General features: G+C 41.5%; 1 protein-coding gene across 4 annotated transcripts in view; it reads left to right on the top strand.

The window, feature by feature from the left end:
- The window catches only part of inpp4b (inositol polyphosphate-4-phosphatase type II B), a 159778-nt gene that overhangs the window by 5077 nt on the left and 137520 nt on the right, over window positions 1–17181 (top strand). For all 4 annotated transcript variants that reach the window (XR_016116309.1, XM_089006957.1, XM_089006956.1 and 1 more), the window contains exon 2: window positions 13508–13552. Coding sequence is in view for 3 of the 4 variants with exons in the window: in XM_089006957.1 (XP_088863083.1) it covers window positions 13508–13552 (45 nt within the window). In the remaining variant the exon portion in view is untranslated. The remainder of the gene's footprint in view (window positions 1–13507; window positions 13553–17181) is intronic.

Genomic DNA, 17181 nt, shown 5'->3' with positions numbered 1-17181 from the left:
CAAAGCTCAATGGAAATTACATGTTGTTCTTATTGAGCCAGCAATATACGTTGTATTTTTCAATATATTTTTTTTTTGTGGAGTCAGGAATTTTCAGCATTTCTTTAAAGGACAACCGACACCACTTTTTTGTTTACTAACTGACATCAGAAAAACCCAAAACACGCAGGATGATATTTTTAGTCAAATGCAAAACACCAATAAACATGACATAAAGTGTCTAAAAACTACTTCAAATTGAAACCGGAAGTGGCCAGTTTCAGAAGGCCCTGCCCCCATGTTCGTGGTGTCACGCCAAGACGTCTTGGCTTGCTTGAGAATCAAAACAATGGCTTCAGATTTGGAGAAGATGCTTTCTTGTTACTCATCCAGTTATGAATATGATTCAAATAGAAGAGGAAAGCAGAAACGTTTGCAATCGATTAAAGAAGTCCTTCCGTCTTATTTTGAGGCGTCTGGAGAGAAATGTAGCACCTACAAGGTGGCGACAAAGCTCTGTGGAAATGGGCTGATTTTTCTCCTTGGAATTTTTGTCAGCGAATATCAAATAGTACTCTTGCTACAACACACAACGATTCACCATCGCGTTATTTATGTGTTTTCCTTCTAATTTCACCATCAACACGTAGTTTTCAGACCAAACAAAGTACCGCAAAATGCATTGAGGTGATGAAAGGACTGCTACAGTGTGTCATTTCTCGGTCAGGGGCGTTCCTTCCGTGACGTGACGTAAGGACTCGTCACCAACTCAAAAACAAGACTTCCGGAATATTCAGCGTGAGTCTTAAAACGTAAAATATAGCTCTATGCGGTGGAATCTTTGTAAAATATGCTCAGTAGAAGTCATTTGAAGTGGTTTTACAAATAATGGACACAACTTGAAAGCTCAGGTAGCTTTTAAACCTACAGAATATAGCAATCAGGTCACGCAAATTGTGAATAAAAACAAGGTAATTAACCCCCAAAATGTTGATCCAACCAAATATACGGAAATCTATAAGTTCAAAACTTTTTCATATAATTTTTTCCCCGTTTTACATTTCCTTTTACAATAAATATGCTTTATGGCAGGGGTGTCCAAAGTCGGTCCTCGAAGGCCGCCATCCTGCCTGTTTTCCAGCTCTCCCAGGAGCAACACCCCTGATTCAAATGATGAGCTCATCAGCCAGCTCTGAAGCAGCATCAAAATGGTCCTGATGATGTGAATGAGATGCGTTGCTTCTGGGAGAGGTAGAAAACAGGCAGGACGGCGGCCCTCGAGGACCGACTTTGGACACCCCTGCTTTATGGGGACGTAAAAATGGACACACACAGAAGTAGCGAATGTCATCTTCGTAATTTCTGCTTATAACTTTGGCTCAATTTAACATTTTAAAGCTTGTCTCCGTTGAATTTTAGCACTTCAAAGTACTTCTTTTGACAATTTGCATTCAAACGGGGCTATGGCGCCATCTCCGTCCATCATAGGAAGTAGAAATATGTTCCATAGCTGACGTCTAGCCAATGCGTTAAAGAGGCTGCTAAACCACCACCTTGTCCAGCTACGCCCCTCAGGCAGGCACTACCGATCCATGCGCACCAAATCCAGCAGACATTTAAACAGCTTCTTCCCCCAAGCCATTAAAAGACAAACCGACACCATTTTTTTGTTTCCTAACTGACATCAGAAAAACGTTTTATAGCATCTAAAATACTCAAAACATGCAGGCTGATTGTTTTTGTTAAACGCAAAACATCAATAAAAATGACTGAAAGTTGCCCAAAACTGCCACTAATGAGCTCAAACTGGAGAGATTCAGAAACTCCTGCCCCCAGGTCGTGACGTCACGTCACGAACCTCCTTCACAAACTGACTTGCTCCAGAATCAAAACAATGGCTTCAGCGAGTTCAGATTCGGAAAAAGATCCTTTCTTGTTACTCATCCAGTTATGAATATGATTCAAATAGTTCTGAAGAGGAAAGCATACATATTTGCAATCGATTAAAGAAGTCCTCCCGTATCAATTTAAGCCGTCAGGACTCCAATGTAGCGTCCCAGAAAATGCAGAAGATGGCGCCCAAGCTCCATTGGAAATGGGCTGATTTGGCTCCTGGGAATTTGTGTCAGTGAATATCAAATACAGTAAAGTCTCGTTATATCGATATTCAAGGGAGTCCGAAAAAATATCGATATAACCGGGATTATCGATATATCCGACCCTGTTTGCATGTAATTTTCTCCGTGCGTGCATAGAAATAGTATCGATATACCCGGGACTATCGATATATCCGATATCGATATAACGAGACTTTACTGTAGTTGTCTTGGTGCAACACACAACGATTCACCATCGCGTTATTTATGTGTTCAATTGGGTGATATGTGGGATATAAGGACATGAATAACAAATAGTAAGCTACCAGATGTCAACATCAATGCAGATTGTTTACTGGTTGTGCATGCAAAACGTTGTTTAAACTTTCAAGATGAAGAATTTATGTATGAATGACAGCGCTTATCCATCGCTAACTCCGGTTAGCTCCTTGTTCCAGCAGCTGAATGTTTGTCAGATAGGTTTGCTCCACTATCATGACGATTGCTCTCTTTCACCACTGGAAGAGACTTTCTGCCCATTGTTGGGCTGAGGGCATAATGTAGCCACAAGGGGGCACAAGCCAGTGTCTTATTGTGCCGGTCCCAAGCCCGGATAAATACAGAGGGTTGTGTCAGGAAGGGCATCCGACGTAAAAAATTTTGCCAAAACAAATATGCGAATCAAACCTATGAATCCCATACCGGATCAGTCGAGGCCCGGGTTAACAACGGCCGCCATTGGTACTGTTGACCTTCAGGGTGCCAGTCGAAAATGGACTACTGTTGGTCGAAGAAGGAGAGGAGGGAGGTGTGCCCGGAGGAAAAGAGAGAGATGGAACACCAAGAGTATAGAACTAAGAGTAGGAACTTTGAATGTAGGAACAATGACAGGTAAAGGTAGAGAGCTGGTTGACATGATGCAGAGAAGGAAGGTAGACATACTGTGTGTCCAGGAGACCAGGTGGAAAGGGAGCAAGGCTAGAAGCTTAGGGTCAGGGTTTAAGTTGTTCTATCATGGTGAAGACAGAAAGAGAAATGGAGTTGGGGTTATCTTAAAAGAGGAGTTTGTTAGGAATGTCTTAGAAGTAAAAAGAGTATCAGATAGAATGATGAGTCTGAAGCTAGAAATTGAAGGTGTGATGTTCAATGCTGTTTGTGGGTATGCCCCACAAGTAGGATGTGAGCTGTCGGAGAAGGACAAATTTTGGTTGGACTTTGAAGTCATACAGAACATCCCAAGAAGTGAGAGGGTTGTAATTGGTGGAGACGTCAATGGACATGTTGGCGCAGGAAACAAAGATGATGAGGAGGTGATGGGTAGGTTTGGACTCCAGATGAGGAACGCTGAAGGACAGATGGTGGTTGACTTTCCTAAGAGAATGGAAATGGTTATTGTGAATACTTTCTTTCAGGAGAGACAGGAACATAGGGTGACCTATAAGAGTGGAGGTAGAAGGACACAGGTAGACTACATTTTGTGTCAACGGCGCCATCTAAAGGAAATCAGTGACTGCAAAGTAGTGGTTGGTGAGAGTGTAGCCAGACAGCATAGGTTGGTGGTGTGTAGGATGGCAGTGAGGAAGATGAAGAAAAGTGCCCAAAACTGCCACTAATGAGCTCAAACTGGAGAGATTCAGAAACTCCTGCCCCCAGGTCGTGACGTCACGTCACGAACCTCCTTCACAAACTGACTTGCTCCAGAATCAAAACAATGGCTTCAGCGAGTTCAGATTCGGAAAAAGATCCTTTCTTGTTACTCATCCAGTTATGAATATGATTCAAATAGTTCTGAAGAGGAAAGCATAAATATTTGCAATCGATTAAAGAAGTCCTCCCGTATCAATTTAAGCCGTCAGGACTCCAATGTAGCGTCCCAGAAAATGCAGAAGATGGGGCCCAAGCTCCATTGGAAATGGGCTGATTTGGCTCCTGGGAATTTGTGTCAGTGAATATCAAATAGTTGTCTTGGTGCAACACACAACGATTCACCATCACATTATTTATGTGTTCAATTGGGTGATATGTGGGATATAAGGACATGAATAACAAATAGTAAGCTACCAGATGTCAACATCAATGCAGATTGTTTACTGGTTGTGCATGCAAAACGTTGTTTAAACTTTCAAGATGAAGAATTTATGTATGAATGACAGCGCTTATCCATCGCTAACTCCGGTTAGCTCCTTGTTCCAGCAGCTGAATGTTTGTCAGATAGGTTTGCTCCACTATCATGACGATTGCTCTCTTTCACCACTGGAAGAGACTTTCTACTCATTGTTGGGCTGAGGGCATAATGTAGCCACAAGGGGGCACAAGCCAGTGTCTTATTGTGCCGGTCCCAAGCCCGGATAAATACAGAGGGTTGTGTCAGGAAGGGCATCCGACGTAAAAAAATGTGCCAAAACAAATATGCGAATCAAACCTATGAATCCCATACCGGATCGGTCGAGGCCCGGGTTAACAACGGCCGCCATTGGTACTGTTGACCTTCAGGGTGCCAGTGGAAAATGGACTACTGTTGGTCGAAGAAGGAGAGGAGGGAGGTGTGCCCGGAGGAAAAGAGAGAGATGGAACACCAAGAGTATAGAACTAAGAGTAAGAACTTTGAATGTAGGAACAATGACAGGTAAAGGTAGAGAGCTGGTTGACATGATGCAGAGAAGGAAGGTAGACATACTGTGTGTCCAGGAGACCAGGTGGAAAGGGAGCAAGGCTAGAAGCTTAGGGTCAGGGTTTAAGTTGTTCTATCATGGTGAAGACAGAAAGAGAAATGGAGTTGGGGTTATCTTAAAAGAGGAGTTTATTAGGAATGTCTTAGAAGTAAAAAGAGTATCAGATAGAATGATGAGTCTGAAGCTAGAAATTGAAGGTGTGATGTTCAATGTTGTTTGTGGGTATGCCCCACAAGTAGGATGCGAGTTGTCGGATAAGGAGAAATTTTGGTTGGACTTTGATGAAGTCATACAGAACATCCCGAGAAGTGAGAGGGTTGTAATTGGTGGAGACTTCAATGGACATGTTGGCGCAGGAAACAAAGATGATGAGGAGGTGATGTGTAGGTTTGGACTCCAGATGAGGAACGCTGAAGGACAGATGGTGGTTGACTTTGCTAAGAGAATGGAAATGGTTATTGTGAATACTTTCTTTCAGAAGAGACAGGAACATAGGGTGACCTATAAGAGTGGAGGCAGAAGTACACAGGTAGACTACATTTTGTGTCAACGGCGCCATCTAAAGGAAATCAGTGACTGCAAAGTAGTGGTTGGTGAGAGTGTAGTCAGACAGCATAGGTTGGTGGTGTGTAGGATGACGCTGGCAGTGAGGAAGATGAAGAAACCAAAGGCTGAAGTGAGGACAAACGGTGGATGTTGAAAAAGGAAGAGTGTTGCATGATATTTAGGAAGGAGGAAAGACAAGCACTGGGTGGGCAAGCGGTCCTTCCAGATGACTGGCAAACTACAGCAAACATAATCAGAGACACGGGTCGGAAAGTACTTGGTGTATCGAGTGGAAGAATGGGGTCGGAAAGTACTTGGTGTATCGAGTGGAAGAATGGTAGATAAGGAGACTTGGTGGTGGAACGAGGAGGTGCAGAGAAAGAGAAAGAGGTTAGCAAAGAAGAAGTGGGACACTGAGAGGACGGACGAGAGTAGACAGCAGTACAAGGAGATGCAGCGCACGGTTAAAGTAAAGGTGGCAAAGGCCAAACAAGAGGCCTATGATGACGTGTATGCTCGGCTGGACAGCAAGGAAGGTGAGACTGATCTTTACAGGCTGGCGAGACAGAGAGACAAAGATGGTAAGGACCTGCAGCAGGTTCGGGTAATTAAGGATAGAGATGGCAATGTATTAACAGGTGCCAGTAGTGTGATGGCAAGATGGAAAGAGTACTTTGAAGAATTGATGAATGAGGAAAATGAGAAGGAACAACGAGTGGAAGACGTGACTGTTGTGGACCAAGACGTAGCAAGCATTAGCAAGGATGAAGTGAGGAGGGCGCTGAAGAGGATGAAGGTGGGAAAGGCACTCGGGCCTGATGATTTACCAATCGAGGTATGGAAGTGTCTTGGAGAGGTGGCGGTGTTGTTCTTGACTGGGTTATTCAACAAGATCTTAGATGGTGAACAGATACCTGAAGAATGGAGACGAAGTGTGCTCGTGCCCATTTTTAAGAACAAAGGAGATGTGCAGAGTTGTACTAATTACAGAGGAATAAAGTTGATGAGCCATACAATGAAACTCTGGGAAAGAGTAGTTGAAGCTAGACTAAGAGCAGAAGTGAACATTTGTGAGCAGCAGTATGGCTTCATGCCAAAAAAAGAGTACAACAGATGCAGTGTTTGCTTTAAGAATGCTGATAGAGAAGTACAGAGAGGGCCAGAAGGAATTGCATTGTGTCTTTGTAGATCTGGAGAAAGCGTATGACAGGGTGCCCAGAGAAGAGCTGTGGCATTGCATGAGGAAGTCTGGAGTGACGGAAAAGTATGTCAGAGCAGTGCAAGACATGTATCATGACTGTAAGACAGTTGTGAGGTGCGCTGTCGGTATGACTGAGGAATTCAAGGTGGAGGTGGGACTCCACCAGGGGTCAGCTCTGAGCCCCTTCTTGTTTGCTATGGTGATGGACAGGCTGACAGACGATGTTAGACAAGAATCTCCTTGGACCATGATGTTTGCAGATGACATTGTGATCTGTAGCGAGAACAGGGAACAGGTGGCGGAAAAACTAGAGATGTGGAGATATGCCCTGGAAAGGAGAGGAATGAAGATCAGTCGCAGCAAGACGGAATATATGTGTGTGAATGAGAGGGATCCAAGTGCAAGCGTGATGCTACAGGGAGAAGAGATAAAGAAGGTGGAGGATTTTAAGTACTTGGGGTCAACTGTCCAGAGCAATGGAGAGTGTGGAAAAGAGGTGAAGAAACGTGTCCAGGCAGGCTGGAGCGGCTGGAGAAAAATGTCAGGTGTGATGTGTGATAGAAGGGTTTCAGCTAGGATGAAAGGAAAAGTGTATAAAACCGTGGTCAGACTAGCCATGGCGTTTGGACTGGAGACAGTGCCACTGAAGAAAAGACAGGAAGCAGAGCTAGAGGTAGCAGAGCTGAAGATGTTGAGGTTTTCTTTGGGAGTGACCAGGTTGGATAGGATCAGGAATGAGTACATTAGAGGGACAACTCATGTAAGAGGCTTTGCAGAGAAAGTCAGAGAGGCCAGACTGAGATTGTTTGGACATGTCCAGAGGAGAGAGAGTGACTATATCGGAAAAAGGATGCTGGAGACCGAGAGGAAGACCGAAGAGGAGGTTTATGGATGTGATGTGAGAGAAGAGGATGCACAAAACCGGGATAGATGGAGGACACTGATTCGCTGTGGCGACCCCTGAGGGGAAAAGCCGAAAGGAAAAGAAGAAGTTGGGCTGAGGGCATGACAGCGGTTATCCAAGCGGGGATTCGTGCACTCTGGGAAGCTTCTCGGCTGACGCTATACTGCTCTGGCTCCGTTGGAAATGCTGCATGGTTTGTCCGCTGGAAACTTGTGTAAACTTACACCTTCTTTATGTGTGTTACCGCAATTGGCTGCCCCACGATTCACCATCACGTTATTTATGTAGTTTTCCTTCTAAATTCCCAATCAACGCGGTGTTTTCAGACGAAACAAAGTACCCAAAATGCATTGAGTGTCACTTTCTCGGTCAGGGGCGTTCCCTCCGCGACGTCCCTCTGGGATCGTCATCAACTCGAAAACAAGACTACATGAATATTCAGCGCGAGTCTTAATATGTAAAATATAGCTATATGCGGTGGAATATTTGTAAAATGCGCTCAGTAGACGTCATTTGAGGTGATTTTACAAATTATGGACGCAACTTGTCCGAGGTGTCGGTTGTCCTTTAACTTTCTAAACAGTAACCCAAATAGAACTGTATAGTGCCTCCATTTTTCTGATGATGATACTAGTGCAGCATGCTCTACCGGAGACAAATTCCTTGTGTGTTCTACATACTTGGCAATAAAGATTATTCTGATTCTGATTACCCGCTTTGAGCGTCACTATTTTTTTCCCCTCCCTGTACGATCAGTAACCAGATTTCATTGTGTTTTACAATATTGAAAACATGCTGCTGAGAGAAGAAACAACCCCACTGATTCAAGGTTTCCGTGTGCGAATATATTTTGTGCTGCGATATGAAAACAATGGACTACCGTGACGTTTGACAATCACATATGAACAAAAAGGCCTTTATTCAGAGCACATTGCAGCAAGGTTTGATTTCAAGCATAGAACATTTCACCCGCCTTTGAATAACTTCATATTTTTTTTACTATTGTGTTACCCCCACCCCCCTGGAAAATAATTTCTGAGAGGCCGCCCTTCTGCGATAATGAGAAGCAGCAGACTTCTCTTCACCCCGCAGACTTGAGCTGCTCATCTTCTGCCCGGTAAAGGCCAAAGTCTCCAAGTGGGCTTCCGAAGGTTAAATGATCATCAGCAATGTCCCTCGGTCGTGTTCATCGACCAAGACAGCTGCCCGATCCTTCAACGCATTGTCACGTATTTTCCCCCCTATGGTGCCACCTGCAGACAGGCCTTGATAGATGTCGCTGTTATTCAATGAAAAGTGCACTGCAGCGAGGCCAATGCGTACCTCATTTGCTTTTGGGGACTCCCCGTGGGAGTCGCATCTGCATGTCGCCCGCCTGCCGCCTCGCCGGACTCATTAGCATATTCATAACGCCAGCGGATATCGATTGTGAGGAGCGCACCTGTGTCACTTGTCTCTGGCGCGTTTTGGCTTGGTGATTGTCGCTGATCTGTAAGTGATGTCATTATTGTAATTAGGCATCATGCAATTTCCGCGGTCCGCTTGATACCTGGCGTGAGGCATTATCGTGCGGTGCAAAAAGGAGAAGTGAGTCATCCTGTTCTGCCATAAAACGGTAAACATTGTGGGAGTGTAAATAAAAGTAACATAAATGCCTCAAAGTTGTGCAGTTCAAAAAAATGCCACAACCCCCGCCCTCCCAGCGCGCCTTTAAGTGTGAAAAATACGCTAAAAGACTTTAGCAACATCGCAGGGATAATACTGGTGGGGCCCAATCTGCACTACATATGCACCTAAAAGCTAGCAACCACTCATTTGACGACAGTGAGGTTAAAATCTTAGCCAAAGAAAATAGAAGGTTTGAAAGTTGACTAAAAGAAGCTATTTTCATAAAATAGCAAAACCCTTCACTAAACCGCCATATTGGTGTGAGGTTTAATGTGGATCGTGCTTACAACAGACTTCTTAGAACGTTACCACCAATATTCCCTCTAATTTTTCATGGTCCTCTGCTTCCCCAACCTTAGGGCAAGGATCTATCATAGAAGAGGTCTGGCACCACCACCTCTGAACAGTAGGGATATATATACAGTATTGGGCCAGAGCTACCAGCAAAATTGTAGTTACCTGACGAAGCCTCTTGGATGAGAAGCAAAACGTCCAACACCTTCAAAGAAGTACAGATACGGCTGAAGAAACCTTTTCATCGATGGACCACTCGTGTACGACTGAGAGCTTACACAGACGCTTTGGTTGTAGTTAATCCCTTCGTTGTGTTCTTTAGCCGACCCAATGCGTACTCTTTGCGGTTTAGGTCTGGGGACAGTCCCCGTTCTATGTAAAAGTATCTGCTTTTTGGCACTGAGATGAACTTTGGTTAAATTCTTTCTGATCACTTCTGAACCTTTGTTATTGTTGCTGGCCTTTCTCATACCTCAATTACAAACGTAGTCGTCCCGGGGAGGACCCAACGCTGAAATTAAGCGTCCACATTGACGTTCCGATACTTTTGGATGAAGAAATGTTCAAACGCAAGCCGTTTTTGTCCCCGGCGTACAATAAATCCTTGGGAATGAAAAATGAGCTATTCATCACCTTGTTTCACATTCAATCTGATGACGTTAAACCAAATTATTCAAAAAAATACAATAACAATCAAATGCCCTTACTTTTTCAAGGGTGGGCATCCACATATTGTGATCCAAAGTTACTGGGCTGACCCACGGTGCAGTTTGGCAAAAATGTAAGACTCCACGGTCCATTAGTGAAGCCGATGAGCCACGGTGAGGTCGACTGTGTACGAGGGGGTCCCGTAAGAGCATTTTTTTTCTCGCCTACTCCCACTGCAGATGTTTCCTCTGTCGCTTTGTGTGCCCGACTGTGAACAATGTGATGAATGAGATACAGCAGCGGTGACGGATGAGACGTCGGTCCTGTATCCGTCATCCTAGTTACCCCCACCGACCCCTCCCGGAGGGCAATTGATAACTAGAAAGCCTCACGCTGACACTCACCAAAATGGCAGCATGTTTGCATAATCTACAATGAATGTTTAGATCTATCATTTGTGGCGTTTTTTTTTGTTATTGTTTTTTTTTTTTTACGAATTCACAACGACGCTATCTCTAATGACACGGTTCGGTTAGCTGAAAATACCGCGGTCGCGGAATGAAAGGATATGCAAAACATTTGCTGGCGACGCTTGTTGTCTAACTTATTGTCAGTGCAATTTATTGATTTAAACTGGTCAATTTTTGACAATTATGTGTTGTCTTATTTTAACGCGTACAAGTTCGGAGTAATTTTGGAAAATTCGGAGATTCGGGCAGATTTACGCGAGCCAAGCGCATGCTACTTTTTCAGAGAATTGTATCAGTCTTGGGTGGGGGTTATTGTAGCGTTACAAAATGATCGTTTTCTGCCGGTCTTATTTCAAGCAACTTAAATTTAAACCATGCAATCATTGAAGGCTTTCCGGTAGGCAAATTTTAACCACTGCAGCATTCGGGCATTAAGAGTCGACTTATTTTTTACCTTCGTACACGTAATTCTCAGGGATTTTCAATCGTTTTACTTCATCCTCATTCTTTTAGGTGATAGCTGGCAGTCTTATTTTAATCTTTACTGCTTACATTTTTCTTTTCGTGACACTTATTTTAAGGTGTGCAACTTCTGATTTTAACCTGCGAAACAATTAAGAAACTGACATTGAATTCCTCAAAGAAGAATTTGTGTTTGGTGGTTGGGCTGTCCCCGCAGCATCGGCGAGTTTGGTGCTATTGGACAGTCTGCAGCTGGATGGATTCATGACTTGAGGAGCAGAATATGAGAAGGAGCGTCAGGGCAGATGCTTACAGTATGGTGCACTGTCGCGGCTTGGAATTGAAGCGGATTTACGTGGGAGAGGAGATGTGTGACAATCTTCAATGAATGGCCTATTTTGTCGGTTTTTTTTCTTCTTATATAAGATGCACAGGATTATAAAATGGAATCTACAATGCATCCACTTGTTGGATCTATGTCCCTTTCGTTCGACTCGAGAGGCATTGCTGGACGTATCCAAAAAATGGTCAATTAACGATTACTTCACTGGAACTACAAAAATTGAAAATAATGCATCATTATGCAATTGCAATTCACAATGCATTTATTTATTTATTTATTTGCTTTGGGTTCCTTGTGCAAGATTAAAAGAAAACATGTACAAAATAGAAACATATTTTTACATGCACACACGCACTAGGCTATGCAGACAGGCCAATTATCTAACCAAATCAACTTTTTTTTCCTTTTTGTTCTGTTGACTCTCGACTTTCCGGCTCCTGGTGATGCGGCGCGTACTGCCGCCGTCGTTGTCACATTCTCGCAGATGCTGATGATACTTTGATAAGCGCCGATGACATGTTGAGCTGCGGCAGCCGAAAGCGCTTTAAGCTCGCGGGGCTGACATGCTGGCAGATGTCAGGGATTGTCATTTAAAATTTCAAAGTTTTTTTTGTTGTTGTTTTTTTTTGGGGGGGGAGGATGAAGTTTTATTTATTTATTTATTTATCAAAATAGCGGTTCCGTTTTACATGATGCAGTGTGTCGTGAACCCCCACCTTCAGTATGCATTTTTCTTTTTCCGGCTGAATTGCAAACAGAGACCTCATTAAAGCAAGCCAATTACAACTGCATTTTAACTCATTCACTGCCATTCAGGAACTTGGGAATTGAAAATATGACATAGAGTGCCATTCCCGAATTTGTTAAAGTATAATTTTTTTCATTCTTGGGTGCCGATACAGTGCTGGCCATGGCCTCTGGCAATGTTTTTTTCTTTTCCACAAGGGGGCAGCATTTCCATTTTTTTCCCATGTTAGCGCTTTGTTCCAGGTTCAGCTGTTGTTAAAGTACTATATAAACCAATATGTATGGATTGCATTGGACAGCCATCCTCATTTCAATCTCATATAACTCCAGACCCATACCATTGAGGAATTACCATTTTTATGATGATCTTTATGTAGTCCTAAACTCAATATTCTATAGGTCCTGGAATTCAAGTGACAATAACAAAAACCCTGGCACTGTGGACACATTTTAGTACATGTCTGGCAGTGAATGACTTAATTGTGATTTTGGTGCATTTTTTGGCGTTGTTTTTTTTTTTTTACAAAATAAACTGTAAAATTAGTAAATCCCGTTTGTTTCAAATTGTGTTTTATTTATTATTTTTTTTTTTTGTTGTTGGCCGTCTTGAAGTCAAAAAGAACAAAAAACAACCTAAATAACAAATAATATGACAACACAAAGACACATAGAGTCATTCATTCTTAAGCACTTTCTGTACCCTCTTTCTTACACGAAACAGTTCTAGATGAAAGAGGAGAGGATCAAGTGTCTTTTCGCCAGTGGATCAAGGACATCCTGGTGGAATGTGCACGTCGACTACAAGCTAAATGTTGAAAGCAAACACGCAGCTGTAGCATCCATTGACGGAAAGAGATTGTCTCACATCTCCTGTCCCACATAAATCCGCTTCAATTCCAAGCCACGACAGTTCCATGTACGCATCGGCGCTCTGCGCTGACGCTCCTTTCTTCTCACCGCGGGCTCCTCAAGCCATGCATCCGTCCAGCCGCAGACTGTCCAACAGCACCGACCTTTCCACTGAACAAAGCGGGGCTGTGAAGATGCTGCCCATTACAGGCGCAAAAAAACACCATGGCCCCAGAGCTGTCCAGCGATGACAGTCAAATGGCACCGACATTCCTCCCATTCAAAAACAGTACTGGCATATTCATGCACCTCCTTGATGAATGTCGTGGCCAAAAATGCTGAAAAACAATCTGTATCCGTTCCACACGACGCACAACAACACAAAGTGACAAAAGAAAACACAAAAACAAGACAAAAACAACATAAAAAGCAAGGCTCATGAGCAGCAAGCCGTCAGCAAGTGCTCTTGCTGACGGCTGCCGACTCGGGTGCCATCTTGGACTTCTTCAATAATAAATCTATCGGGCCATACCAAAAAGTAGGCGACAGAGAAGACATGAAATAGACTTTTTTTCCCTCTCTTCACACAAGCAGGCAAAAAAACATTTTTTCCCTTCTTATCTTTCAGGTGTTGCTAGCTTCTCCAAGATGGCGCACGTGGAGTTTGGCCTTGGTAAGGACCTTCAGTTTTCATATATTTTGGATGGATTGGATTGGATTAGCCTTAATTAGTCTCGCAGTGGAGAGATTTCATAGCAGCAAAGTGATGAACGTATGAGGAAAGGAAAGAAAGAAGCAGAAAAACAAAATACAGGAGGTGCTGTAAAGGCAGCCACTCTTGCGGCGCCATCGTGAAGTCAAAAGAACAAAAAAAACTAAATAATAAATAATGTGACAACACAAGACACAGGCAGTCATTCAATCTTAAAGGACAACCGACGTCTCCGGACAAGTTGTGTCCATAATTTGTAAAATGGCTTCAAATGACTTCTACTCAGCGTATTTTAAAGATTCTACCGCATATAGCGATATTTTACGTTTTAAGACGCGTTGAATATTCTGGAAGTCTTGTTTTTGAGTTGGTGACGAGTCCTCACCCTACGTCACTGAAGGAACGCCCCTGACCGAAAAAAGGACACATTGTAGCAGTCCTTCCATCACGTCAATGCATTTTGCTGTACTTGTTTGGTCTGAAAACTTCGTGTTGCACCAAAAAAGAGGCAGAAGAGGGCGACAAAGCTCCGTGTAAGGAATTAATCAGCCTGTGGAAACGGGCTGACGCTACTTTCTTGTCACAGAAGATTGATGACATGAGTTTTGGATATGCTGTTCAGATCAAAGTTGCCTTGGATAAACTGGCTAAATTTGTTGTTTTGAACCAAATTAGGTCTTCAAAAATATATATTTTTTAAATTATTCAAGAGACATCCTTGTCATCTTGCAAAAATAGACATCATGTGACAGGCCAGCATGGAAACGAATAAAACCCGATTGAGCTTGAATGTAATTGTGGGAGCCCGGTGAATTTTTCTCTTCAACAAAACAGTGATCCATGGCGCAAAATGATAAACAAAACTTCGCAGACAACCCAAAGTCAAATTTTCAATCATTTTTTTCAGAAATAACATTGACTTGGATGAACTTTATCCCATTTCCAAAGGCTGCATATGGTTTTTACGTATACGCTGTACTCAACAAAACGCCGCGTGGCCGTGCCCAAAATGCAACTTTGCAGCAGCGCTTACTGCGGAAGCCTATAATCCACTCTGACTTCAAAGTGCAGTCCCCTCTCATCATATAGAATGTTTCTTTCATTGCTTTCGGGCATGGACTTGGCATTTCCGTTGTTCGCATTCATCCGCACCGGTCGTGATATGCGTTCGCACTGAGATTTCAATGGAATATCCCGCAGTGCGTAACAAAACGTGGGCAGCTTGACGAGTGGTCCGGCAGCTTTCGAACCAGTCCAAGCATTGTTTCAATGTTTTTTTTTTTCTTTGTTTACTTCGAGTCGGGTGTCCCTTTCTTGCAATGAATCAGCCCATTGTGATTAGCTAATTAGTGTCTCTTTCTATTTCAACAAAAACCTGGATTGCTTTGTTAAGCTTAGCGAGTGAGAAGCTGTGCCCCCTCAGGTGAAATGCTTGAAGGTCATAGCAACCAAAAGGGGATATGTGATTGAAATGTAGTAGTTGAAAAGTAGTTAGACTATATATATATATATATATATATATATATATATATATATATATATATATATATATATATATATATATATATATATATATATATATATATATATATATATATACAGTAAAGTCTCGTTATATCGATATTCAAGGGAGTCCGAAAAAATATCGATATAACCGGGACTATCGATATATCCGACCCTGTTTGCATGTAATTTTCTCGTGCATAGAAATAGTGTCGATATAACCGGGACTATCGATATATCCGATATCGATATAACGAGACTTTACTGTATATATATATATATATGTGTATATGTATATATGTATATATGTATATATGTATATGTATATATGTATATGTATATGTATATGTGTATATATATGTATATGTATATATATGTATATATATGTATGTATATGTATATATATGTATGTATGTATATATATATATATATATATATATATATATATATATATATATATATATATATATATATATATACAGTAAAGTCTCGTTATATCGATATTCAAGGGAGTCCGAAAAAATATCGATATAACCGGGACTATCGATATATCCGACCCTGTTTGCATGTAATTTTCTCAGTGCGTGCATAGAAATAGTGTCGATATAACCGGGACTATCGATATATCCGATATCGATATAACGAGACTTTACTGTATATATATATATATATGTGTATATGTATATATGTATATGTGTATATATGTATATGTATATGTATATGTGTATATATATGTATATGTATATATATGTATATATATGTATGTATATGTATATATATGTATGTATGTATATATATATATATATATATATATATATATATATATATATATATATATATGTATATATATATATATATATATATATATATATATATATATATATATATATATATATATATATATATTTACTTGACATGCAAATTCTTCAAGAAAATTGGCAGCCCAAATGGGAAGATTTTATAAGGGAATTCACTGTCAACATTTCAGGCCGAGCGGAGTGGGCTTGCCTCGAGACAAGAGTGACTTTTGAATGCATTCGGCATGGCCCTCATATTGGTTGTGATGGCATCAGCCGCTTGTTCTTCAGTTCAGCGGCTGTATCGTTTAGTTCCTTGTACCCTGAAATGAAAAGCCAACAGGAACAAGAGACTGCATAAAACACGTATCTACTTGAGTGGCGGTGCACTTTGAAGCAATCCTTTTGAAGCAATTCAATTTTATCTAGATTATTATGATTACTATTGTTCTCCAGACTGTTTTCTCCAAACAAATGTTGGGCCCCAAATGAAAGAAAATGAAAGAAAATCATATTCGTCAAATTCAGCTTTATAGTTTGTGAGTTTTTATTCCACAGAAAACGTTTCTGTTGTTTTATTTGGAATGATAACATTTCAGAAGCATTCACTTTTTAAGGAAAAATATTTTGTGTTTCTGAGGGAAAAGCCATATTCTGTCAGAAAAGTAAGTCCTATTTCCCTCACAAAAAAATAACATTTTTGATGTATCGTTTTAAAAAGTTTTAGTGAGGAAAAGAAAATACATTCAAGAAAAAAAAGCACAACTTTACAAGACGAGAGAAATGTTACGATGATATCGTAACATGTATATATGCATTTGTTTTTGCAGATATCCCATTTCCCAGGAGGAAACATTTTTTTTGATGCAGGTTTAACTCATTCACTGCCAGACGATGTGCAAAAATGTGTCCACTCCATTGCCAGGGTTTTTGTCATTTTCACTCAAATTGCAGGACCCACAGAATATTGAGTTTTAGGACTACATATACATTCAATTCAGCGTAAAAAAACAATCTTTTCTTTCATCAGAAAAAAAGACTTAATTTTGAAGTTGTACGAGTCTGGAGTTATCAGAGCTTGGAATGGAGGCGGCTGTAGGAAAATACAATACAATACATATTGATTTATATTGCGCTTTAACTACAGTTGAAGCTTTAACAAAGCGCCAACATGGACAAAAAGCAAAGGCTGCTCCTTTGTGGAAAGGAAAATCATTACCAGAGGTCTGACCAGCGCTTTATCAGCACCCTGCGCAAGAAAAAAAAAGAACAAATTCAAGAATGGCCCTG

This window comes from Hippocampus bargibanti, linkage group LG10, assembly GCF_051943395.1.
Source record: "Hippocampus bargibanti isolate YZ-2025 linkage group LG10, ASM5194339v1, whole genome shotgun sequence".
Taxonomy (NCBI): Eukaryota; Metazoa; Chordata; class Actinopteri; order Syngnathiformes; family Syngnathidae; genus Hippocampus; species Hippocampus bargibanti.
This window is presented reverse-complemented; position numbering and strand designations above follow the sequence as displayed.